The sequence below is a fragment of the Carya illinoinensis genome, chromosome 7 (genome assembly GCF_018687715.1).
Source record: "Carya illinoinensis cultivar Pawnee chromosome 7, C.illinoinensisPawnee_v1, whole genome shotgun sequence".
Taxonomy (NCBI): domain Eukaryota; kingdom Viridiplantae; phylum Streptophyta; class Magnoliopsida; order Fagales; family Juglandaceae; genus Carya; species Carya illinoinensis.
This window is the reverse complement of record NC_056758.1, coordinates 35,355,049-35,380,504: the sequence shown is the minus strand read 5'-3', so window position 1 is coordinate 35,380,504 and position 25,456 is coordinate 35,355,049. Positions and strand designations below refer to the sequence as shown.

General features: G+C 34.8%; 2 protein-coding genes and 1 non-coding gene across 4 annotated transcripts; 2 read left to right on the top strand and 1 right to left on the bottom strand.

Annotated features, from left to right (window-relative positions):
• Positions 1-346: 346 nt before the first annotated feature.
• LOC122314953 (auxin response factor 5) lies at positions 347-8,321 on the bottom strand. 2 transcript variants are annotated; one of them, XM_043130609.1, is made up of 15 exons: positions 7,282-8,321; positions 6,894-7,006; positions 5,622-5,720; positions 5,448-5,504; positions 5,156-5,308; positions 4,789-4,873; positions 4,472-4,562; positions 3,802-3,966; positions 3,515-3,637; positions 3,147-3,222; positions 2,887-3,022; positions 2,544-2,807; positions 1,495-2,459; positions 955-1,145; positions 347-841 (listed from the first exon to the last, which is right to left on the bottom strand). In XM_043130609.1, the coding sequence occupies exons 1-15, from the start codon at positions 7,388-7,390 to the stop codon at positions 730-732; spliced, it is 2,739 nt and encodes a 912-aa protein (XP_042986543.1). In that variant the 5' UTR covers positions 7,391-8,321; the 3' UTR covers positions 347-729. The 2 variants fall into 2 exon arrangements, with proteins under 2 accessions (XP_042986543.1, XP_042986542.1); XM_043130608.1 differs by having other exon boundaries at positions 1,495-2,807.
• A 1,432-nt stretch (positions 8,322-9,753) lies between these two features.
• On the top strand, positions 9,754-14,528 carry LOC122314956. Its single transcript, XM_043130613.1, has 7 exons — positions 9,754-10,293; positions 11,834-11,882; positions 12,071-12,180; positions 12,337-12,412; positions 13,062-13,134; positions 13,799-13,879; positions 14,055-14,528. Exons 4-7 carry the CDS (start codon positions 12,339-12,341, stop codon positions 14,217-14,219), a joined length of 393 nt encoding a protein of 130 aa, XP_042986547.1. The 5' UTR covers positions 9,754-10,293; positions 11,834-11,882; positions 12,071-12,180; positions 12,337-12,338; the 3' UTR covers positions 14,220-14,528.
• A 7,889-nt stretch (positions 14,529-22,417) lies between these two features.
• LOC122317656 lies at positions 22,418-22,481 on the top strand. The gene has a single exon (XR_006244579.1). It is a non-coding gene; the product is annotated as a small nucleolar RNA snoR101 (small nucleolar RNA).
• Positions 22,482-25,456: the final 2,975 nt, after the last annotated feature.

The window sequence follows — 25,456 nt, the reverse complement described above, 5'->3', positions numbered from 1 at the left end:
ACTGGCAACTTGGGTTTAAAAAGTTGCATTTCAGCGGAATCAGGCCCAATATTGGTGAGTCCCGGCATGTGAAATGGGCTTACTTTTCACAACATAATCCAAGGATAAACCGGGCTGACTCACTACAAGCAGTAACCAGAGCTGAAGCCCGGCAATAATGGGCCAGAGTTTTGATCATCAAGCCCGGTTACTCCCTAGAAATTGGGCCAGATTACAGCCTTCACAAGGTGCATGATTTAATAATTAGAAAATGATACTTCGCCCCCTTGATATTTCAGCTCAAAATTACTGTTTTGAGTATTTAAAATTTTTTTCTTGATAATTAAAAAAGTGACTATTAATAAAATTGTGTTTAAAAAAAATAAAAATAAAATTCTCAAATACACTAGGGAGCACGCCGAGCTGGACATGCAGGGGGGGCCCCTAGCATTGTCCTTAATTATTAATCTTTCCTGGCAAACCATAAGCTCTATTACACTAAAAAGGGTTCCACGTCTAATTTCATGTTCGAACAAATGCGACTCAAATGTCAAACAGCACATTGCAGCTTTACAAAGGCAAAAGCAAGTAATAGAGTACCGTTCACCCACATCAATTAGCCTGATCGAGGTGCGTGCTAGACCCAGTTAAACTCATGCAGTTCCTGGCCAGAAACTGAGATCCCCCCACAAATCAGACACGTGATCTCGAGGATGATTGCAGTCAAGTTAATGTCCAGCATGCTCTCACTTAGACCCCTTGCATTGCAGCACTGTTTAGAAGCTTCATTCCCTCTTCACTCATCTTCTGAACCTCTGAAGGTGATAAGATTTTGATGCACCGGACACATCGCACAAATTGCCTGCACAGACACCAGGCATATTTTGTAACCGAGACAGAGAGTAGCTCCTGAATATTTATGCAGACAAAGCAAGAGCAGCTAATGAACCATCACAGAGAAGAAAGAAAACTTACTCCCAAGGATCATCTCCTACGAGTAGAACATCATTCTCGTAATCTACATATACTAGCTTCCACCCTGAACCTCTTGGGTCATTGAGCAGCCCCTCGAGTCCAAACATGCACTCAATTGCAGAACACAGTTCATCGTAGTTTTTAAAACCAGTGACATCAATAGACCTTCCAACAGATCCTTTTTTCTGGACCTGTAAGCCAAAAAAAAAATTCATCACCCCTGGACAAGTTCATATAAAAGTAGAGCCTCCAGAATAACACAACGTGCAGACATTAAGAGCTTATGACATATTCTGGTATCCACTGAATCATTGGAACTTGATCCAATTCAGCCAGTGCATCAGTCTTGGCAATTTGGTAATATGTGCTAGGGCATCATATACTCCATGTACATAATGACAAAACTGTGGATATATATATTATATATATATAGACACGCATATGTTTCCCAGATCGATAGGCTACTATGGCCAAACAATACAAATATACTTCCAGTTCACAGTGTGGGGCAATAATTTGACAATTTAATAATATCCATACCTTTGTATAGGTTCGCACAGGCGGAACTACTTGCTGCCATGAGTTATGCTGAAGAAGACTGCCCTCATCAAAATCTATGTTGCTCGAGGACGTACCTCCTGAGTTGTCGGGTAAGTCCTTACGAGAGAAAGCCTGCGAGTCTCCTAGGCTCACCGAGGTAATCTGTGATTGAACATCTTGACCAGAACTGAAGTTGCCTATCAAATAATCAGGAGGATTCTGAAAATCTGTACCCTTTAGCATGCATAGGTCATCCACAATGGTGCTTGAAACAGAAGGATCTACCACAGCACTTCCACCATTATTTACATCAATGTTAGGGCAACTGTAAATCCCACTTTGGTTGTAGCTCTCATCTGACATATCTCTTAAAACAATTGAATTAGACGTACAATTAACGTTACATGGGTCTTGTTGTGAAAAAGAAGAGAGCTGCTCCGCTTGGGATAAACTATTTAAATTATTAAGTTGATGATCCCAAATTTCCTGTCCCATTGAAGGTAGAGGAGGATTAACTGCTTCAGGAAACAATGTTGAAGGGTCTTGCAATCCAAACACAGGTAGAGGTCCAGGTGATCTAAACATCCCACTAAGAGGTTGGCATGAGGGATAAAATTTCCATTCATCAAGGTCTGGGGATGGAAGAAAGCCATTTAGATTAGAAGAATCAGATTGGGGTACATCAAGTTGTTCAGTATGGTAGATCAATGATTCCAATTGCGGCTGCATAGGCCACAGACTAGTATGTGCTTGTATCGATTCCTGGCTCTGGTTAAAGAATGTTGGCTGGTTTACAGGGTTTTGAAGACTCATAGGTCCTGCAGCCATCTTTTGCTCATTGCACTCGCCTGTGGATGTCACCTGGCTTAACTCCTCTGCTGAAATCTCAGGCTCAAAATTTTGCCGTTCTGTATTAGCTCCAGCCAGTGTTTGGTTGTCAAATTTTGGTAGAGCGTTCAATTTTCCTGGTGCAATTGCTTTCAATGATGAATTTGAGTTCACGACATCTTGTTGGTCAAGGCATGACTGAGGGGGAACAGGGGATGTACCTTCTGATGAGATGGACTGAGACTTTTGGTTCATCGTGCCCAGCATTGTCTTCACATCTTCCAAGGGCTCTACCTTAGTAGCATATTCTTGTTGTAGAGTAGGAAAATAGTTTCCAGGATGGTTAATAATCTGAGGTTTCAGTAACATGTTGATCAGTTTTTCTGAGCATATATTAGATATTGAGTATGGCAGATTCCCGTTTCCATTTTCAGGAACCTGGACAGGGGGCCTTTTAACCAAATGTCCCCATTCAGTTTCTGGTCCTGGCAGCGTGATAAATGGGCATAAGATAGATACATGGTCAACTCGAACAGAAAAAAACCACTGAAAAGACAGACTTACCAAAAATACCGGAGTGCAATGGTCGTTTGAGACCAGAAGTCAAAGAAGGGAAAATGAAAATACTTTCAGGAGTCTCTACTTCCCATGGACTGACCCTATTCTGTTTATCGCAACACCCAGGCTCATCCCACTCCACCTGTTAAGAAAACAAACATGAGCTTTGATTGACAAACATCAAAAGGCAAAACCATTTCATCAAAGACGGAAAAACATTAATAGAAAAATAGTTTAGTTCCTTAAAAAATAGGCATTTAATCCACCTGAAGATTTCTCCACTTGGAACCAGGCCACCTCAGGGGATCAAAGTCACTAATACCAACTATTGTACCCATATACCTGCAGGTGAGAAGAAAAAAGTAAACTCTTATATGCATACTCAGGCAATGAACTCATGCTGATAATGCATCAACGTGTTTTGGTCCAGCAGAAACAAGTGTATATTTTCTTGTCCACTAAAATTATCAAGCAAAGAACTCACCACGATAACATTGATATCAATGTGTTTTTGTCAACTAGATTCTAAATGGACATGAATTAGCCCATTCTTATACATTTTGGCCAATAATTAATTACAATACCCACAGGCTAGGAACAAAAATGAAGCAGGTCCAAGCATTAAGAAAATTACCTCCGCTTACCCGACTCCTCTGTTTCAAACATCATCCCAAACCTCATGCCAACTGACAGTTGTGTCCCATAGACAGATTTGCGGTATCTAGCTAAATGAATGACAAATTCTGAAGGGCATGCCCTATAAATAAGAAAAAAAGATGATGCGGGTAAAGAAGCAGATACAAGATAAAGGAGTAAATCAATAAAACTTCTTTTTACCTATTAAAAAAAAAAAAAATACAGGAGTGTGGCTAAAAGATCAAAGAAAACACAAGTAGGTGAAAGATTGCAAATTTGATGAACCTTGGGTTATAGAAAATTGTGAATGGGCAGCGGTCAGCTGCAGCATGAGCTGCGGCAGCAAGGACACCAATGTGCATGCTATCAGCAGATAGAACAGATGACGGTAATGTTGTTTGCTGACGGTTGGCACGCCTCACGCCAACCAGTAGCTGTGACTTTTCATCCCTTGTAACAATACCATGAAATGCACAATCAAATAAGGGCAGTATATTATAACGTAACAGGTGGGGTTTTTTTTTTTTTTTTTTTTTTTTTAAATGGTGTTTAGAATGGTATATCACTTCTACTACAAGTACACTGGATTGGCACGTAATATAGTTCCAAACTTTAGGATGGCTTCAATCATTCTTGGATTTGGATATCTCAACACTCCCTGAAAGAACAACCTAGATGAACTTTGTTCGGACATTATTGGGACTTTCCAAACTGCAAATCATAAAGTCTCATTAGCACTTAGCATTGCTAACTGTTTGCCAGGCCAGAGGTTTTAGGACTATTATTCGTTTTTGTTCATTCCAAAAAATGTTGCAATAACCAGACCCAAATCGAAAAACAATAAACTTCATTGAAGTTGTAAAGCAAACAGAAGTTGTCAAACATTAAAGGATGTGAAAAAAGATACCAACAACTATTGCATCATAAAACAGCAAGGTAGGTGATTACCATTTACCTGATAAAAAGGACAGCATCACCTGCTTTAAGCCTTTTAGCACCAACAAACAAACTCCATCCAGTTGTGAGAAGATGTCGCTTCGGTTGTCCTATATAAAGGAGAAACAATAGGTCATACTCAATAGTACATATCTAATGCATTGAGGACAAAGTACATATAAACAAGCTACAACTATGTGGAATGGAAAAAGTCTAAAATAAATTTTAATGATTACTAGAAAAGGCAAGCACTTACTAGAAAAGAATAAACTAGCAACTCTTAGCATTAGAAGCCATATAGTAGCACAAAAAATAGAGAAATCTCAGCAAACTCACCACGGTATATGTGCCGAAATGTCCAGGTGTTATCATGCAAATCGCGGACAACAAGTTCTTGAGTTGGTGGTTGCATTGTATAATCCTGGTATAGGTATTCCATTTGAAGGTGAATATATATAAAGCATTCCCCAACCTCTATTAAAATAGAAATGATTTGTACAAGTCTCAAATAGACAAACCTCGCGAGGCCTTTCTAAAAAAATAGATCTCACATTGAAAAAATGTTAAAAAAAAACCTATTATTTTTTAGTAGGACCCACCTTTTCACAAAGGGCTTACGAGGGACTTGTCTATTTAGAGCTTTACTTGCAATACTCTTATTAACACAAACAAGTATATAAACGTAGGAATTTTATAGCCTCACCAAAGGAGGAAAGAGCTTCTCTGCTGCTCTGCGCGGTACTGAGAAGCCACCATGTGTGCTTGTATCACTTGCAGTTAACGTTTTGCAGAAAAACTCATTTGGATGTTTGCTGGGCTTCAGCCCAAAGTCTGGTACCGGGAAGACATCTTTTTCCTGGAGATAATGATAAATTAAGAATTGGAAATGTGTAACCTACACCAAGAACTCGTGTTGTTCTTTAATCCTTTCAATTTCTGTATTGAAAAAGAAGAAGGAAAATTGTTGGAACACTTTTGAAGGTAACTAAACATACAGAGGTCACAGGTTGAAGACTCATTTGAGCATAAATTTCGTCCGTATCTTTGTCTGCCTATCAAAAAATGTAAAGAAAAGGAGAAATCATAGATGGTCTAATGTTATATATATTCAATAACATCCATGAGTACAGGCTGTACAGGGAAGCAAGTAGTCATAGACGAACACATACATGCAATGTGACATTTTGAACTTGGCACATCAGCTGAGAAGGGAGATTCGGATAATTGGGAATTTGTGAAGTAACTGTCCGTTTAGTGGAAGCAGCTACCTGTTTCAAATAGAAGCACAATTGTGTTAGCATTTTTTTTTTCCTGGAAAAGTACAATGGTGTTAGCTATTATCAAGGCATAAACAGTAAAACTGAATGTAGAAGACCCGACGCATGTATCCAGAAAAATCACTTCCAAAAAGCTCCAGTTTTGTTTTCGTAATTTATGAAACAATCCTAAGTATACAAACTTCCTCCATTTAAAAATACAAAACCTGTTTGTTTTTTCTTTTGATAAGTATCTTAAAAATTTAATATAAATAATTAAATTTATCTATTTCCCTTAACTTAAACTTTTAGAATAAGTGGTAATTTCACATGGTATCATGGCAGAGGTCACTACCATATTTAATTAAATATTCTACTTCTTTAGCCAAAATGAGTTAGCTCAATCATAATGCAGTAATGCAATTGAAAGCAGGTAGCCCGATAATATACAATTCCTCCCTTTATAATCAGTACATTGTTTACCAATTTCATTCTGTTAAGCCACAAATACCTAAACTTTCAATTGAACGGAGAAAGCTGCACGTGTGACATACTGGAAGGGATATAAAAAATAACTCGTCTCTTTCTGAAATTCTTTTTTTTTTTTTAATTTTAAATGCACAAGGAAAAAGTGAATATATAAATATATATATATATATATACTCTTATTAAGGCACCGAATGATCTCAAGTACTCAACGACGATATAAATTTCTCAATATGCCTTCGTATAAGCTACAAATTTGTAATCTAAATTACAAAATGACAACTAAACTAGGAAACGAATCCCATTATTCCAATTTCCCATCCTAGATCTACTACTATTAGATGACCAGAAATGCTTTATTATTTCACATTAAAGGCCACACTGAAGGCCCGAAAACAAAATTTTATGCAGTGTGGGGGGACTCAATGGCAGCTACGAAAACAAAAAAATAAAAAAGGGACTCGAACACACGATGACAGTTAATTGTACAAAAATATTATTCTTCCTTCATCACTTCATTTTGATATATTGCGATTTCCACTCCTGCATGTCACTAACTATACCCTACTAGCACAGCTTAAAGAGCATAGCAACGCATCACAGATCAAATTTTTGGAAATGAAAAAATGGAAAGCTTAGCAAGAAGAAGTTGCAGCAAAAGAGTGGTTAATCTTTAGAGTAGGGGAGACAAATGCAAACCTGCTCGCTATGACCTTGAGGGAAGTAGTTAACCAGGCTCCCCACCTGCGGCAATGAAACAAGGGGACCGGCGCAAGCGTGCCATAACTCGGAGTTTATAGCCTTCCTGGCCCCTAAAATCAACTCGCACATATCCTAAGTTAGATACAATCTTGAAAATATTTTATGAAAGAGACGAAGAAAATGCTTCAGAGTAAACTACTTATGAGTCATTCACTTAGCAAAGAAAATGCGTTATCAATGTGTTATGAAGTGTATTAAATATGCTCCAGGTTACGCCTATATGAACATTCAGCCCCGAAAAATTCAAACCGAAAATTTCCCAGCCATAACCAAAGCCAAATTCTTAAACTCGACATAAAGTAGATTTTCACGAAAAAGAACAGACCGGACTGATCCTGCATTTCCTTCAAGAACTTCATCTCCTCGAGCAGACTTGTACGTGCCCCACTACTTAACCCTCCAGCTTTGACTTTCTCCTCAACACAACCCATCATGTGTGCCCCATAAACATCTTCAATGAGACACCAAGAACCCCAACTTTCCCCTTAGTCCCAAGAAGGAAAGTCTCATTTCTCATCCAAAACAAGTCCCAGCTCTTCAGCTTACCTATCCTTCATAACTTTTCCTTCAGAAAGATGGGAAATTACAATCAACCCTCGTCTCAGTATTAGAGATCCTCCGAGAAAAACAAACAATCCAATCGGGCACAAAGGCAGAGCCGAGCCCCCCACCCCCCAAAGAATCCAAAAATCAAGGAACAAAAACTGCGAAAAGGGTCTGCAAATTAAGAGGTGGGGCTTTGGGGCACAACCAAATAAGGGAAGAGAAATGGAAAGAAAAAAAACAAACCCATCAGTTTGTATCAAAGCACGCGGACCAAAGCATGGGTGGCCCTCTCTCTGTATTGTAATCGAGTGCTTGTTTTTATCCTACAAAAGAAACCGACCTTTCGATCAACACCCCCACACACTCATGACACCGATTCTCTTCACTGCCTCCCCTCTCCAATCAACAACACCAAAAAGAAAAGGCCTCTCTCTCTCTCTCTCTCTCTCTCTCTCTCTCTCTCTCTCTCTCTCTCGGTGTGTTCATTTGTTTGAAACGGGGAAGAGTGCAAGCTCTTATCCTGCGCACACACTTTTCTGTATATGGGTGATTCCGTTGCAGCTTTAACTGTGAGGAAGTTTTTAAAAAGAGTGCAGAAATATTAAAATAAGAAATGGGAAAAAGCAGAACAATGCTACGAGAACACGAAACAGTACAAGTAAGGCTGAACCATACGGAAAATGTGTGCGCGAAAGAAAAAAAGGGAGGGAGTTGGAGGTGCTTTCGTAGAACAAGAAAGAATGTCATGGTGGCGCATTTTAGCACTTGGATTACGGTGGTTTGCAGGCTCTTCTTCTTCTCTCTCTACTTTCGCCTGCTCCACCAATTTTCTATATATATACGCATATGTATAAAAAAGAAAAAAGAAAGAGAAAGGGAAAGAGAGAGAAGGAAAGAAAAGGTTCTTTCTGAACTCTTTGCGTCTGATATTTGACCGTTCGGCACGCGTGCGGTTCACGACAAAATAAAACCAGGAGTCGCACGTTAATTAACTGAAACGTGTCTCATTGCCGAGTGTGCGGTCACGGCGTCGTTTCTGTGTTTCTTTGGATCACCCGAATCCCCTCCCCACGTCTGTTTGCATGCTTTAGAGTATTAAGAATAGGCTCAACAAATCTAAAATTTAGCTAAAGTATAACATAAGTGATTATAATAACAGAAATGATTTTTGCAGTCGGCGTGCAGTCGCTTTAAAAAAAATAAAATAATATGAGACTTATATTTTTTTATTCATTCCGTACAATCATGAAAAAAATAATTTTTTTTTTATTCCGTACAGCCGTTTGCATCCCGACTGCATCTAGCAAAGTTCTTATAATAAACTCAATAAATAAATAGTAATTTTAGCCTAATTTTATTCTAAATATTATTCTAAAGTAAAATAATTCATTTTTTCACTATTTTGATCTCACCACAAGAAGAAAACATTAATTCTATTACTTTGAGTTTGAATATATTGTGTAAATTGTGATTTAGAAAAAGTTTGAAAATTTTTGTTTTAAAAAGACGTTGATTTGGATAAAATTGAAAAAAATTAGAAAATTAATGTGTATTTTTTAATAATGAATAAATATTTAAATTAAAATAAATAAAAAGACTAAAATTAACGTTTTAATAAAATAGTGATATATTTGTTAAGTCTGTTATTTGATGTTGTGAAAAATAACTAGTTAAAATTTGTAAAAATAAATTTAATTTTACTTAAAGTTTATTGAGGCTACTACTAATGCTCTTAGCGGCCCTCAATACCATGTTGTCCCTAATAAGAAGGAAAGTCGTCAATATATATCTCTCTACAGATTTTTTAATAATTTTATATTAAATTAAATATAATTTTATAGAACTTAAAATCATTTTTAATCAATCAATATGGGTTTTTCTAATCATAAAATAGATTATAAATAAATTATAAAAAATTTGTAGGTATATTTTACTCTAATAACAATCACATTTTAAAAGTTCTGAAATTTCATCATTTAAATCTTTTTATCTTAATAACATAATATTTATTAAATATTTTATTTGATTTAAGTGGCTTGACTAGTGAAACTTTTTAAAATGTTTTATCTTCTATATATAAAAAGTGTCTATGAAACGGTAATTTGTTGTTTTAACGGTTTTTTATTGTTTTTCTGTTAACTTTTAACACCGTTCGTCTAAATTCCATCCATGTACTGTGTACCGTGAGTGTAAATCTTTCACCTTCCCGTCTTTTATTTTTGTCTGCATATTCTCTTTCGTTTCTCTCTCCAAAACCAAACTCCTTGTCTTTCTTTTTTCTCTTCATATTCTGCCTTTCTTTAATTCGTCTGATCTGTTCTCTTCATCTTCGTGTTTGCATCTTTAGATTTGTTTCCTGCACCGTTGCTTTTTTTTTTTTTTTGCACGTCGTGGTAGATGTCACCGAACGAAGGCCATCACGAAAACCACCTCTCCATGGTCGACGGCAGCTAGCTCGACAGAAGCGCAGAGAGCGTAGTCCAAGGCCTTGACGGGACCCTCGCCGAACGCGATGGCATCTCGAGCGAGCTTGAGGAGGAAAGGGCCGAGATCTGGGTTCTCGATGGCAGACTGGGAGTTGGGATTGAGATGAGGGTTAGGGTTAGATTAACTCCAAGCCTCCTTCCCCGTGAGAGATCGATTGGTGAAAATCACATAAGGAATGGAGAAGGGTAAGGGTGTGATGGTTGGGGGTCGAAGATGGGCCGTTGACTTCACTGACAATTCCACCTCTCCTTCTTCCCGCGACATTCCCGACCCCCCTGGTTTCTCTCGCTCCTCTCAAGATCAGGTTCTCTCTTTTATTATCTTTCTTTTCTTTCTATTTAGAAAAAAAAAAAATCGATTCTTCTATTAATTCTTTTGGTTGGCGTTTCTTTAGGATGATTCAACGCTCGGTCGACAAAAGAATGATGCAGAATCGAACTGGAAATCTCAAGTATATCCTATTATTTCCCACTTTCTGATATATTGTATTAGGTTTGGGCTTTGATCAAAGTAGCCATGTGGGATTTTAATCCGAAGGCTCAGTCCCAATTTTTGTTTCCTTTTCACTCTGTATGTAAATTGTGGCAATATTATAATTACATGGTTGGTGTTTGATAGAATGCCGAGAAAGGATAGCATTTCCTGGAATGTAATGATTTCAGGCTATTTTGAGAATGGGGAGTGTTTAGAATGTTTAAAGCTGTGGCACTGTAGTTTGATGATGTGAATCAGTGTTAATAATAACAAGTTTTAAAGAGCTTGGGAATCAATGTTATTTTTAGATTGATATTTTTTTACTACTATTCTTTGCATCCGAGACAAATCTGTCATATTTATATTCTAGCTTCTGTTGGTTTGTTTGGCGTTTCTAGGTTTGTTGTGCATGCTCTTAGATTTATTTCTTCTGGTTTTTTCTCATTTTTTCATGCATATGGTTTTAAGATGGCTTCTTGGGTTGGAAAGTTTGTAGAATTTGTTCTTTTTATAAAAGATCAGTTTTCTTTTTTTCTTTTTGGATTCGTATCTTGTTGTTGGTATCTTTTATATCATGTTCTTGAAATACGTTAGTGAATTGATACAATAAGCATATTTATTTCTTTTGGATTTGTTTTTCTTTTTATTTCTTTCCTTTTGATCCCTGCAAGTTTGTCTGGAAATTATAAAACAAGCATTCTAATTTTTTTTTTATGCGTATAGTTTAAGATTGCTTCTGGTTGTTTATTTTATATTATGAGTTTATGGTTTTTGTATTTGTGACAGTTTAGCAATATATGGATTAAATTATGTTGAGGTTAGATTTTTTTGGTTCGGAATTTTATAGAAAAACTGGTTATTAGTATCTTTTATATCATATTCTTGGAGCTCTTGTGTGAATTGATATATTAAGCATCATAGAAATCAATTAGTGAGGTTCAACTATTATTTTTATCTTCTTCCTCTTTACTTTTTCGTTCAAAATTGTTTCTTTTTTGTTAGAAAATGTCAAGATAAGGATTCTAATTTTTTTTTACATGTGGTTTAAGATGACTTCTGGTTGTTCATCTTATATTATGAGTTTATGGCTTTTGTATCTTTGACAGTATAGCAATGAATTAAATTATGTTGAGGTTTTGCTTTTGTTATTTTATTTTATACTAAAGATAGAATGGTTCTGATAATGGAGATTTCTGTATAATACTTTTGTTTTAGAAAAATACAGCATAAAAGTAGTTTGCATGGTATGGTTTGGGGTTGATGATGCTTTGAGATTTCATTTTATTTTTTTATTCTTTATTTTTTTTGTGTTTCTTTGTCATCGTTTTTTTGCCTTTAGTTAATCTAATTTGTTAGTTTGTTTCTTGCAGGGAATTTATATTTTTTGATTTGCAGTTGATGATGTTGTATTGCTGTGAGGTTTGTTCATCTCTTTCAGTTTCTTTTCTCGGTTTTGATATGCATATTTTTTTATTCATTCCTATTTTTGGATTTTTAGATTTTATTATTAAAATGTTTAATTCAGTTTATATATTGTTGGATTTTCATTTCCAGCTTTTTGAAAAAAAAACAGATGCTTTTATTTTTTTTGTTTGAAATGTTTATAGGAGCACAACCGGGAAAAGAAACCGTCATTTGGCCATTTGGATTAGTGGGCCGCAGTTTTCTCTCATTCATTCCATCTGGACATTTGCTTATTTTGTTCTGGAGTGTAATGGTAACGGTTCTGCTCATGTTTTTTCTTCTTCTTCTTCTTTTTTTTTTTTGGTCTCTCTCTCTCTAAAGTTTTGCTGCTCTTGTTTTTCTGTTTTTCCTTTTATGCTTCTATGAAATGTTTTTGCTTCGCTGAGATTTCTGTTTGGGGTGATTTCAGAGATGGGGTTTGAGGAGAGTAGAGATATTAAACTGCTTGGACTGAGAGTGAGCCCAAAGCACAGGCGTTCAAAGAGGTAACTATCTTATTGCCGGGTTTTTAAATTCTCTTGTTAATTAGCTATCATTCTCCTTATACGTTTTCCAGATTTTGTTATATTACTTGCGGAGGTGCATTAACTGGAATGACTTCTGAGATGGGTTATAGAGGAAATTGGAAATTTGAGCTCCAATCACCTTTTTCTTTTGGTTAATGTCCATATATGTGAGTCATTCCTCCCGAGGGGGTATATCCCGGATGATTATCTGGCTGATGTGGAAACCAAAGGTCCAGAGCTTCAAGAAAGAGTGAAAATGGGTTGTTTTAGACTGAAGCTGGGCTTTTAGGCATGAAAATATTTATGTACACGCACACATATTTCGCTGCCTATAATTTGTATATTTGTTTACCACCTGTTTTTCACGTCCCTTATCTTCTGACAAAGTTTTTAAGGTATGTGAATTATTAAGTAACATCAAGCATTGAATGTAATTAGAAAGCCCTTCGACATAAGCTTGGGGAAAATGATTTCTAAATAGACCCCAATGAAAGGGGCTGGAGATGTAGTTCTTTTTCTTCTTCTTCCGTGTGGCAGACCAATGAAATTTTAGTTGCTTGGGTTTGTAATTGGATAATAGCTATACATCACGTTTATATTAATTCTGTGTATGCTCTGTCTCTGGCAGCTTTCCTGATAAGAGAAGGGTGGAGGAAGATGGCATCGATAGTTCCCTTAAGGCCTCTGAACGTATAAAGCTGGTAACATTGGTTACTATTTTTTTCTTTCGAGAAACTATCCACTTCATCTTATTGTTTGTTTGATTTTTGCCATTGTGCTTCTTAATAACCCCAATACAATGCCATTCAGGGCATAAGACCTCATTTGATAGTGAGATGAGATGAGATGATATGTCAATAGTAGTAAAATGTTTTGTGAATAGTAGTGAAATGGTTTGAGTTAAAATGTTTTATGGGATTTTGGAAAATGAAAGAAAAAAAGTTGAGTAAAAATATTATAAAGTTAAATTATTGTTAGAATATAACTTTTTAATATTACTTTTGTTTTGAGATTTGAAAAAGTTGAATTATTTTTTTGTGTTTTGTTTGAAAGTTTGGGAAAGTTGTAATGATTAGGTAATGATTAAACGAAAAAGTTAAAAATTTGAAATCGAAAAGTATTTGTATTTGTGGTGTTTAGATATTGAGATGTGATGAGAGGATTTTGGCCATCCAAACTAGGCCTAAGTGACCCTCATTAATTGCTGTATAGGCTTGGTTGAGCCTGGTTGAGCTGAGTTAACACCTTTTACTAAGGAAATAACCATTTTGTATGGCTCTCATGTAGATCTTTCTCAGATAATTTTGCATATATAATTTCACAAGCTACTTGGATTTCTAATTTATGGAGTTTGCCTGGTTTCAGGATTTGGGGCACTTAAAAAATATTAAAACCAAGAAGAAACAATCTGGCAAGGCTGAAGTTAATAATTCTTTGAGGCAAGAGGTATAGAGTTCACTTTTTCTTCTTGATAACCATGTTTAGAAGATTCAAAAAGCTTAGTCTAATCCATTTTCTGGGTTATGGGCCTTATGGATTAGTTCAGCAGTGTATGAATAGGTTCCAGCTTCACAGTCATTGTTTCTTATAATTACTTATTTGTTGAATATCTTCCATGCAGATTCTGCAACTTGAGAAGGGATTAAAATACCAATTTGAGGTTCGCCATGCTTTGGAAAAGGCGTTGGGTTATAGTTCTTCCTCTCATGAGAAGATAACTGAAATCTTAATGCCCAAGGTAATCTACATCTTACAAACAAGAAAAGCATTGTGTGTGTGTCTGTGAGAGAGAGAGACAGAGAGAGAGAGTATGCAAATTATTTACATCAGTTAATTGCAATGCCACCATTTTAGATGTAGTTTTCCCATATCTTGAGATTTTGGATTCTATTTGTAATGCTACTTTGTTTTAACCAGAATTTCATTTACCTGAGAAAAACAAAACAAAAATTTTGAACTGTCAATATCGACTGATTATTCTCAATGAATTCTTTTCTTTCGGGTAACATGCCATCTAAATTGACACCATGTGTTGTCTGACTTCTTAAAGGTTCTTGGGATTTTTGAATGAAATGTTTAATGATATTTTGGTCGAGTTTTATAGGTATGGTTATGGTGAGTCCTCTACAAACTCAGTTTGAACTTACACTTCAGTTTACATATAACTATGGGCATTTTCCTTAAGCATTTTAGAAACATAAACATTGATTGTAACCTTGAGCATTTTCCTCATCTTGCATTGCCTCAATAGAACTATGGGCGATGTTTATTTATACGACCATATTATAGCTTCTATTAATGCTATTCTTTTATAATATATCACAGCGTGTAATTATTGATAAATTACATAAACATTAAATCGTTATTTAATTAACTAAAAATATTACGTCATTAATAAAAAATTAATTCTGAACAAAAAAAAAATTATAAACTAAGCAAACGTGCAATTTCATCTAGTATTAGAAAATATGATTAAAAAATGATAGATTTAATAAATAGTTATTAAGGTATTCCATCTATATTTAACCCAAAAAAGAAGTTGGGAGAATATGTGAATTTTCAGATAGAAACAAAAGTAGTCTACTAGTGTGGTTAAATTCGTCATTTTATTTGGTACATAGCTAGATTCTTATAATAATTATGCAGATCTGAGCTGGACTAATTAAATACTGTCACAGTGGGGCATATATATAATTTTATGTTAGATGGATGTGATTTTGGGTTTTGAAGAGATAAGATTTAATAGCAATTTATAGCAACATTAAATATGAGGAAATTATTGGTGATGACTATTGACATTTTTCTAACAATTTTTTAACTAATGTTTATTGGGTCCTTTCGAAGAGTAGGCCGTAGGTATGCGTCCTACACTGTCTCTCAACTCTCGATTATATTAATTAAAATACAATTTAGATTCATTTGTATAAATAAATATATCTATATCTATACTTTTTTTTTTTTAATCTGTTGAGTGACTCGTGAGTCATGAGATTTTTTAATTAATTTTGTTTCTCTTTTTTATTTCTTCAACGACTTCAAATTATTAAATCAGATTATTTTATTGGGTAAAATTTTCCTAGATTTTAATCATTCACTTGATTATAAAATAAAATTCCTAGATTCTAAAATCAATTGAATGCTAATATGGCGCTATGGTTTTTTATTATCATTATAATTAAGAAAGCTGTGGACGATTTGAAAGATAATTTAATGAAAATTAGAAAAACGGCCTCCAACTCCATAAAAAATACCCTGCCCTTAAGAAAGAATACCACCGTGTCGGAGAGACGAGCTCCGACTCTTGCCTTTCCTCTCAACCAAAAACATTAGTTTCCGACCAACTCGTCTCCTTCATTTGTTTGTTTTTTTAATAGATCTTTGAACTTTTTGTTGTGTATTTCGTAGGAAGATGTTGATCTGTGGCCTCGATTTGGTACCGTGCGACGCATGTTGACCATCGGGTGCTAGTTGTTCATCTTAGCACGTAGCATCTTCTATCTGGTGACACAGGCCGCTACGTCTCGAATTAATGTGCATGTGATTCACACACGCAGACTCTCATGCGCTATCACTTCCAACTCCGAATAGCCAGCCATCTAGTACTCTGATCCCACCTACCACACATGAAGTGCCTGACTGCTTCCCTTCCTCGTTGTCTTTCTAATCAAAATTTGATCGATCGCTGATTACCAACACACGCCGCCACTCGTGTTCATCCTTATCAACCATTCATAGCCATCTAATGATCTTGCAAACAAATCCAATAACACATATGCACCATACTTGATTATTATTATTATTTTTTTTTGTCTGTTTGTTTTATATGTTTCTTGTGTAGGTACTAAAAAAGCTGGATTACTAAGATCTTTAAGCTATTCTCCTTTTCACTGGAAGCTTGTGTATGTGTTTTTCTTTCAAGAGTGATTTTTGTTCATCTACCATATCCGAAAAGTGTAAGATGTGAGATCTGACATCTTCAACTATTGCCTCGACACAATGAGATGCGAATGAACCTCTTGCAATAGATGATTCAAAACAATATAATGATCCGATGGGACCAAGCCATATTTTTTACCATTTTTCGATTTGGTTTTTATTTCTTGCACTGAATCTGTTGTTTGGGGCCGGGCTGAACTACGTTGCCCCTTGTCCCCTCCAAAATTCTTAAAAAGGGTAAAAAAGTTAGATGTATTTATAAAGATAATTTTCTAAAAAAATTCCCTTCCCCCCATCAATATATATATATATATTTTAAATTTTACCCCGCAACTTTAAATTCCTAGTTACACTACTCGTTTTGGGGTGATTGCTCATGATATACTTCATTAAACCGTGAAATAAAATTGTAGAATGGATAAAACATTGGGAAGAGGGGGGCTGCGAACATGTGAGCTTTCCATAATTCGATGGCTCAGGCGGAGTACATGATTAGGAATGATGTCTTTGCGGCCCACTGTTTCCATGGTTCCATGTGCATGGGCATCGGCCCCCCCACCCCAGTACAACTACCGTTGCATGCTTCTATACGCAAAAGCGTCGCGCACGCACCCCTATATCTCCTTCTCCCTGTTTCCACAAGAAATACGGAATCGCCACCCATAGGAAACAACAACATACAAACAAACAAACTTAAAAGGTCTATCTTACGGCCTACTCCATTAGGGTCCACAGTCCAGACCACACTAGATGGTGCCACGTGGGACCACTTATGTAAGATCAAACATCACAAAGATTTCTCTTGTTTGGTCCCACATGTTTGGATCTTTCATGTTTCCTGCCTGCTTGAGAGGAGGGGCATCAGCTTCCCTGGAACATATAGTAAGTAAAAATATAGCCGGTGACAATAATTTGTATAAATTTTAAATAGTTAAATTTTATTTATCAAAAATAGATTCCGTCGTGAAAAAATATAAAAAAGATAATAAGATATGCTTTTTTACAATGGGTATATGCAAAATTTGTATATTTGAAACTAGTACTTACATTACTCATATAGCCAATAATGGTTAAAATTGGTGTGTATCATTTAGAAGTTATTTGTATTGTGAGATAAGATGATATAGTTTTAAATAAAAATTTAAAGTTGAATTAAATATTATTATTATTTTAAAAATTAAATTATTTATTATATTTTATATAAAAATTTAATAAATTTATAATAATAAGATGAGATAAAATAAAAAGATAGTATTCCTCGATCTAAACAAAAAATCTAAAAGTTGGCCAATCTTACATTTAATGGCAATTCTATTGCTCATAATGCTACCGTTCTAAGATTTTCAAATAATGCCCATTTGTTCAAAGATATGGAGAGGAAATAATATTTTAATAGTGTTGAAAAAACAATAGCTAATATAATGCGGAGATATCTTTTAATAGGATAGTCAAAAAATAAAAATTCACTTTTATAATTTATTTAGATTTTTATTAAATAATAATTTATACAAATTCTAATTATACAAGTCTTTTATACTCTTAAAAAAATAGACCATACCATAAAAATATAAAAAAAATATTATTTTTTAATAATTTTTTTTTATAAAAGACTTACTATACATTTATAAACCCAAAATTTATACTTACTTATTTTTATATAATCCCATACCAATACACACAAAAATGCGAAAATTAAAAAAACAACGAGAAGCTTGAAGATAATCAAAATAATAATAAATCTACGCCGCCTCCACCAATTAACTAATGCCACGTGTTCTCTACGGGTCACGAAAGTAATGTCCCTCGCGCTTTCACTCATGTGGATGTGAGAACATGATCGGACGGTTCGAATCTGACACCGAATTCTAAAGCAAGCGGATTTGGAAATTGTCCTATTTTCGACTGCTGCACGCTGTCGGCTGTTCAATGGGGCTTGAGACTCATCTCGTCGTATTTTCTCGGCTTATCCAGCAGTTAATTACAGGTGTAAATGTGGTGCTTCAACCCTTTTTAGGTCAACAAATACCATACCAAAATTTTAAAAAAAATTTAGTTACAAATATAATTTTATATTAATTTATACATTAATTTAATATAATAATTTAAAAAATAAATTTTATTAAAAATAATATTAATTTAAATTTTAAATATAAATAAATCAATATTGATACGCAGATTATTACATGACTTTATTTACATACAGTAAAACTTAAAATTTTATTGGAATTATAACATTTAGAGTAGATTAAAGATAGAGGTATAAAAATATATTACATGCTTTCATTTAGCATATAAGAACTTAAAAAAAAAAACCATAGATAGGATTAAATTATATATATATTTTATCTTTGGTCATGATTTTTTTTAAGACCATTGATATTATATAATGGAAAATTTTATAAATCACACTTCATCTCACTTTCATTCTACTATAATGAGTTGACATTGCCTATTGACCTTTATATTTATTTTTTTTAAAATATAAAATAATAAAAGTATCACAATCTTATATAATCTATAAAAATATTATGAAAATGTAGCTTTTAGCAATTCTTTGGTAGGAGATCTCCCATTGTTAAGTTGGATAGCGCATGACTGACAAATGAATTTAGTTAGGCTTATCATTAATATCAATATTCTATAATGGGAATTTTCCTTTAGGGAATGACTCAATAGTTAACCATCGATCCAAAAATGACGCGGACAAGTATGAATGGTAATATATAATGTATATGCATGCAGTGGGAAGGGAATGTACAGAGAGTGTTAACTTGGGATGCAGTGGTAGTGGGCAATCATATGGTGAGGTTGTATGAACGGTGATAGGTAAAATAAGTGGAATAGCAGGAATTGGAGCAGAAGAGAGCGGCATGATTCATGAAGGACAGGGCCACTGCGAATAGTGAATACCCAATGCCATGCGGCATGCCATACACATTCTCTGCTTTCCCAGTCATTATTAATTTTGGACAATGCGCTTAATTGGATAAAATAAAAGAGGAACGCGTCTCACTGTGGCGAAGGTCAGGTGGAATGTAAATGATGGGCTCAACCTAAAGAAAAATAAAGAAGAAAGGACAGAGATATTTAATCATTCCATTTTCATAGCATGCCAAATCTGCACAGTCCTCTGCCTACTTTACACGTCTCTTTCTCCGTTTACGGGCCGGAGGTGTGAAATACATTTACAAGCTATTGGGATAGTGAAATAAGATTAAATGATTTTAAATAAAAATTAAATAAAATATTATTATTATTTTAAGATTTAAAAAAATTAAATTATTTATTATCATTAATAGAAAAAAAATAAATATAACTAAGTTGTGCAATATTTAATATTGTCAATTGAATAAAAATTACATTATGCTAATGTGTATGTAAACGTCAGATTATCTTTGCGAACGTCACCCAATCACTAGTGGAAAACATATGGGTTGTATAGGTATAATAACAAAGTTAAACCAAATACATAAAGAAGTAAGCAAATTAAAGGAAGAGCCCCCGTTGGTCAAAAAGGCTAAAAGAGTGCCATCTCAGCCATCCAATGAAAATGTTGTTGGAGGAAGATAGCTCAGGTGATTGTGAAACTTTACAGAAGGAAACAAATGATTGAGATTATTATGAAGAACATAAACTTTTATTAGTGTCAAAACAAGAGCATTAATGAAGAGATTTTTAGACGAGGAATGAGTACAAAATATGCATAGCATTGGGGCGGGGGAGCGCGAGGGTCCACAAGTTATAATTGAGAGTGACAGAACCTAAAAAACAGGGGGCGTGGCGTGAGGGGGGGAACATGGAAGCAGTACAGATTGTAGGGATTCAAGGGGACATTTGCTTCTGAAACTTTCTGATGAGAGAGAGCTCCATTTTGTCTTCCAGTGATCTATCTCCGCAACAAACCCAATAAAACTCAATATATATACAAGTTTTTTGAGATGTTATTCTAATTTTCTTCTGTATTATTTATTTATTATTATTATTTAATTAAAAGAATTTATTTATTATTATTTTTTAATTTAAAGATGATCGATACTATTCATGCAGTCATTCTCATGCCCTCTGTCTTTGTGGCTTTGGACCGCGATTCGAGGCTACTTTCATGGCTTTCCGATGAAAGGAAGAGACGAAAGGCCATTTTTCTATTGCATAGCTTCTCGTACAGTGATTGAGCTACCACCAATACGGCACTAGCTAGCCGCTAGAATACACACAAGCTTTGTTAAAAAAGAGAGCCTGGATGTATAAGTATAATTGTGTATTAATCTGTGTATCATTATAATGTGATTGGTCAAAAAATAAAATTTATTAAAAACAGTATTAATTTAAATTTTAAGTATGAATAAATCAGTATTGATACACAAATTAGTACGCGACTGTACTTGTATGTAGCAAAACTCATTTACAAAACTCATGTTTACCTCTAGTACTGTTTGCTGTTTAAAACTACAACGTACACCTCCCATTGAATTGCCAAAGTCTAGATATTCATCCATCTTCATTCTCTCCCAGTAGAGATAATAGACTGATTAGAAAAAAAAAGTAGAGATAATAGACTGCCTAAGAAATCCATCTTAATATCAATGTTATAGCACGTAATTTAATTATATTTGATGCACTCATAAATGCCCTCCCAGTCACACCATTAAAATCTATTTGGCATGACAACGCAACGAAAGACATGCATTGTTGCCTACTACCTCGAGTCCATGTTTTATGCCAAAAAAAAAAAAAAAAAGATATGTGATCGAGACACCTTCTGATAAAGAAAAAGAAAAAAGAGACAGACACTGTTTCACTAACTTTATTTTAAAATATAATTCCATAATATTTCATTTTAAATACATCAATTTCTAATTAAAATCTTTTATAAACGATGAAACAGCACAGTTTTTCTTTTCTTTTTGGGTGATAGGAGAGAAGCCCACTTAGTTTTTCCTCTTTTGCGAACCAGTCTGTAAGAAGACCGATTAGGAGAAAAAAGCCCATACAAAGTTGAGCCCCTTGCCTTTATCGTTTTACGGCACGCCCCAAATCCCTGGAGGCAGGAGCCCTTAGGCCCGTAAAAGATTAGCAGAACCGTCAAATCCACGCCTAAAGTGACACACAAAAGAAGAGCCTGACGGTTGAGCCCGAGCCGAGCCCTCTCGGTTGATAGGGTTTCGTAGGGTGTTTTATGATGTCTCTACACAAATGAAACGCTGGTTCTATTTGTAATCCTAGCCCCGTAATGGAGGGTTTGAAGGTATCAGATGCCAATTTGAGTTTTTTTAACGTGCACCCATCGAAGAGTACCTAGGTTCCCGAAGCTGTTCTCTGAGAGCTCAGCTCTTGCTTTTCATTTACTCCTTCCCTTTTATACGGCTCGGAGTACAGTTTATTGGAATCCGTATGAATGAGCTTATTCTCTATGATAAAATAGTTACCTGGTGAGTAAAATTTTGGATTCAAAATCGATATTATATGAGATGAGATGAGATAATTTTAAATAGTATGAAATGAGATAAGATAATTTTAGATGAAAGATTAAAATTAAATAAAATATTGTTATAATATTATTTTTTAATATTATTATTATTTTAGAATTTGAAAAAGTTGAATTGTTTATTATATTTTGTGTGAAATTTTAAAAAAATTGTAATAATAAGATGAGTTGATATGCTTTTTGAATCCAAATGAGCCTTAATTTTTTGTTTTTGGTTTTTTGGGGGGGGGGGGGGGGGGGGGGGGGGGGGGGGGGGGGTGGTTCGATTTTCTGTTATCTGGTTAACAAGTAAACATGGAAAAACAACTGGGAAAATCTCTATGTTTTGGTGTTTACAATGGCTTTGCTACTAGTCATGCTCTTATAGTTTGTTACTCTCGTGATATTCTAAGCAGACATACCTGATAAAACTGTTTATTTTAATATTCACTGTTCATTGGCTTCTATTAATGATGCAAAAGTCCTTTTGCCCTAATTACTGATTAACAGTGAACGTTTAGCCCATCATGCTTGTGTTTTTTGTTTCCATTTTTTCGTTTTGGTGCAAAGTTAGTGCACGTGATGGTTTACACTTGATCTCTGAACTTCAGGCAAGTTCATATGTTGACAAGTACATGTACTGATGCTCTTTCTTTGCACCGTGTCTGGATACTTAAATTACTATGTTCTATGTTTGCTTTTCTGTGTGTGCGTGTGTGAATGCTTAATTGTTTAACCACTAGTCTGTGGCATCAATATTTCATTTTAATGCTTATAATTTTTTTGATTTATTGTATGAGCTATTTGTTCTTCAGTACCCCCAAAAGCTGTATTGCTGTATGGGTTTTTCAGAAGGTACCTGGCACCCATAATTAACTGGGAATATCTCTGGGTGTTACATTTACGATAATCTCAAGATAACTCTTCCAGTTTTGTTGTCTTCATGAAGCAGTCAAGTGGTGCATGTACATTCTCTCTTCTGGAATCTGAAAAGGTTGATCCAGAACAGTTGAGGCAGGAGGATATTGACAGTTGAGTACACTACTTCTAGTATACACCTGGTGTTGATCACTAAATGCCGATGAAGAAGCAAAGAGAAATCCATCTTAGTAGCCCAGAGAGTTCTGCCTCAACCTAGAACTTAGGCAATAGGGCTCCCTTTCAGTATCAAACCAGAGCCCGAACGGCCCAAACTAGCCAAGTCCATTCTTGAAACATTTGTTTTAATTTGTCAGGGGAGGCTGATTTAGAGGGCCGGAGAATTGCAAGGTATAGAGAGATAGAGGAGATCGATGGAGATGAGTAGTAGACAGGCTCCAGCAATATTTCTACTCAAGCAGCGACTTTTGGGTGGCATATTGTAAATGGCTCTAGCTACGTTTATATGGCGCCGGTGGGATTTACATAGAGAGGGAGAGAGATGGAAATGAATAGGCGAGGAAAATGCATTTCTTAATTTATTGCTCGGATGTTGCTAGCAAGCGCAGCTAGTGTCATCGACGTACTTGGTTCCCAATGCCAGCTGTGTTTGGGTGTTGAAGTATCTTCAATATTTTTTAATTTTTCTTATTATTATTTATTATTTTATTATTACTTTTCACTTACTTCTACTACCATTCCTTACTTATTATCTATTTTTATTACTATTTATTATTTTATTATTACTTTTTATCTATTTTTTATTACTATTCACAACACTCAAATGAAGTAGGACGGCTTTGTCTTTTTCTTTTTTGGTTAAACATTTGGGTATCACATGGTCCCTCACCCAACTTATTGCTTGCCAGATGGTCTTTTTAAACCAACAAGGATAGTGTTCACAATGGAACTTGGTTTTTTTTGGGATTATTGATGTCGGATTTCAATCCTTTGTGAGCTACAGATAGATTGGACAGATATAAATAACCCAAGAAACATGCCCGAGATTTCGTCAATCGTAGAGCGTATAAAAAGCCATGGGTATCCACCAAGTGTTTGTTCATCAATCATTATTTTTAGGGGGATTTGGGAATGTGGTACATTTCATTTCAACCATGTAATTGTTATAGCCATCGCAGCTTAATATATGCTTAGCTAATCTATTAATTATAAATAATTATATATACGTAGGACAGATCTATGTGTAGGTGTAAGTGGAATATTTTCTAAATCATCATCAGGTACGGGGCTTCTATCAGAACCACCACCATAACAGCTCTAGGTTCTCGCATAAATCCATTTTTAAAAAAAAAAAAAAAAAAACGAAATATAGAACTTATAAAGTCTGTTTGAATATTGTTTTACTAATGAAATAATATTTAAAGGTTATTAGATGTGTTTGGGGTGAAAGCGACGAGTGGGAAAGATATAAGGCTTCTCAGTTGGTGAATGATTCTCCTTTCCATCAACCTCCCATGTGAGTAACTCTTATTTTAATCAAGCAAAATATGTATAGGAAAAGTTCGTGACAGAGTTTCCCGCATAATCCGGCAGTGTAACATGTCCCGTACTGTCTTGTATGGAAATTTGGAAAGTATCAGAATTCAGAAACCTCTCTCTCTATCTCTCTCTCTCTGTACTGGATTGGGATATATATATTGGGCTTGTTAGTTGTTACCTCCTTTATGAATGACATTTGGAGCATGTTAGGAAGGGATTGTTGAAATCTTTTCTGGATTCGAATATATTGGAAAAAGACAGCAGTCACATACAACATATATATATATATATATGCTAGCAAGCTAGATAGCTCCTACATAAAAATTCCATCCTTTCATGTTATATTTCGTGACTTGCGTGTCTCTCGGTTTAGAAAGCCATTAGAAAAAAGGTGTAGAATTAAACAAAAGATTAAGATAGTAATTAAGAGGTTAATATATGGTAGGATCTGCTCGTCAAGTCATAACTGAGACTTCTACATATCTATTTGCTAAGTTATGCCAATCATTTTCAATGATATACTTTCATTTAACAATTTATATACCGTTAACAAATGATTAAACACCCAACGTACCACCTGCCAAAGTTTTTTCAAGCACTTAAAAAAACTTGTTCCATGTCAATGTGGTCGTTGATTATCATACTTGGATTCCTGTTAATCATCATTAAGAGAGAGAGAGAGAGAGAGAGAGAGAGAGAGAGAGAGAGAGAGAGTTGCATTGCATTACGATTTGCACATTATAAGTTTTCTAATGAGTAATAATTAACACAATTATTTTTATAATCATATTTTAAAATGAATATATTTATGTAAAGTAATGTACGTTATTATAAATTATTATATAAATGATTGTAAAAATAATTATATATCTTTCGTATGAGAAACATGTATACTATTGACACAACAAAAAATGCAATACGTTGGTAAAGCAAAATCATTACAAATGTAGCAGATGAAAGTGGACAGCTGTTTAAGGTATGGGCCTCCCTACATGAGTAACGATGATCCTAAAAAATAAATTTTTAAAAATACAATAATCTTACCTTGGTACGATTGACCTGGTTACATGGGCTGGCTATCGCGCTGGCCATGCCTAAAAGTAAAAACCATCGCAGATTAAGAGTTTTGTTATATATAAATAAATTTACGTATTAATTTATATATTAATATTAATTTTTTTATATTTAAAATTTAAATTAATATT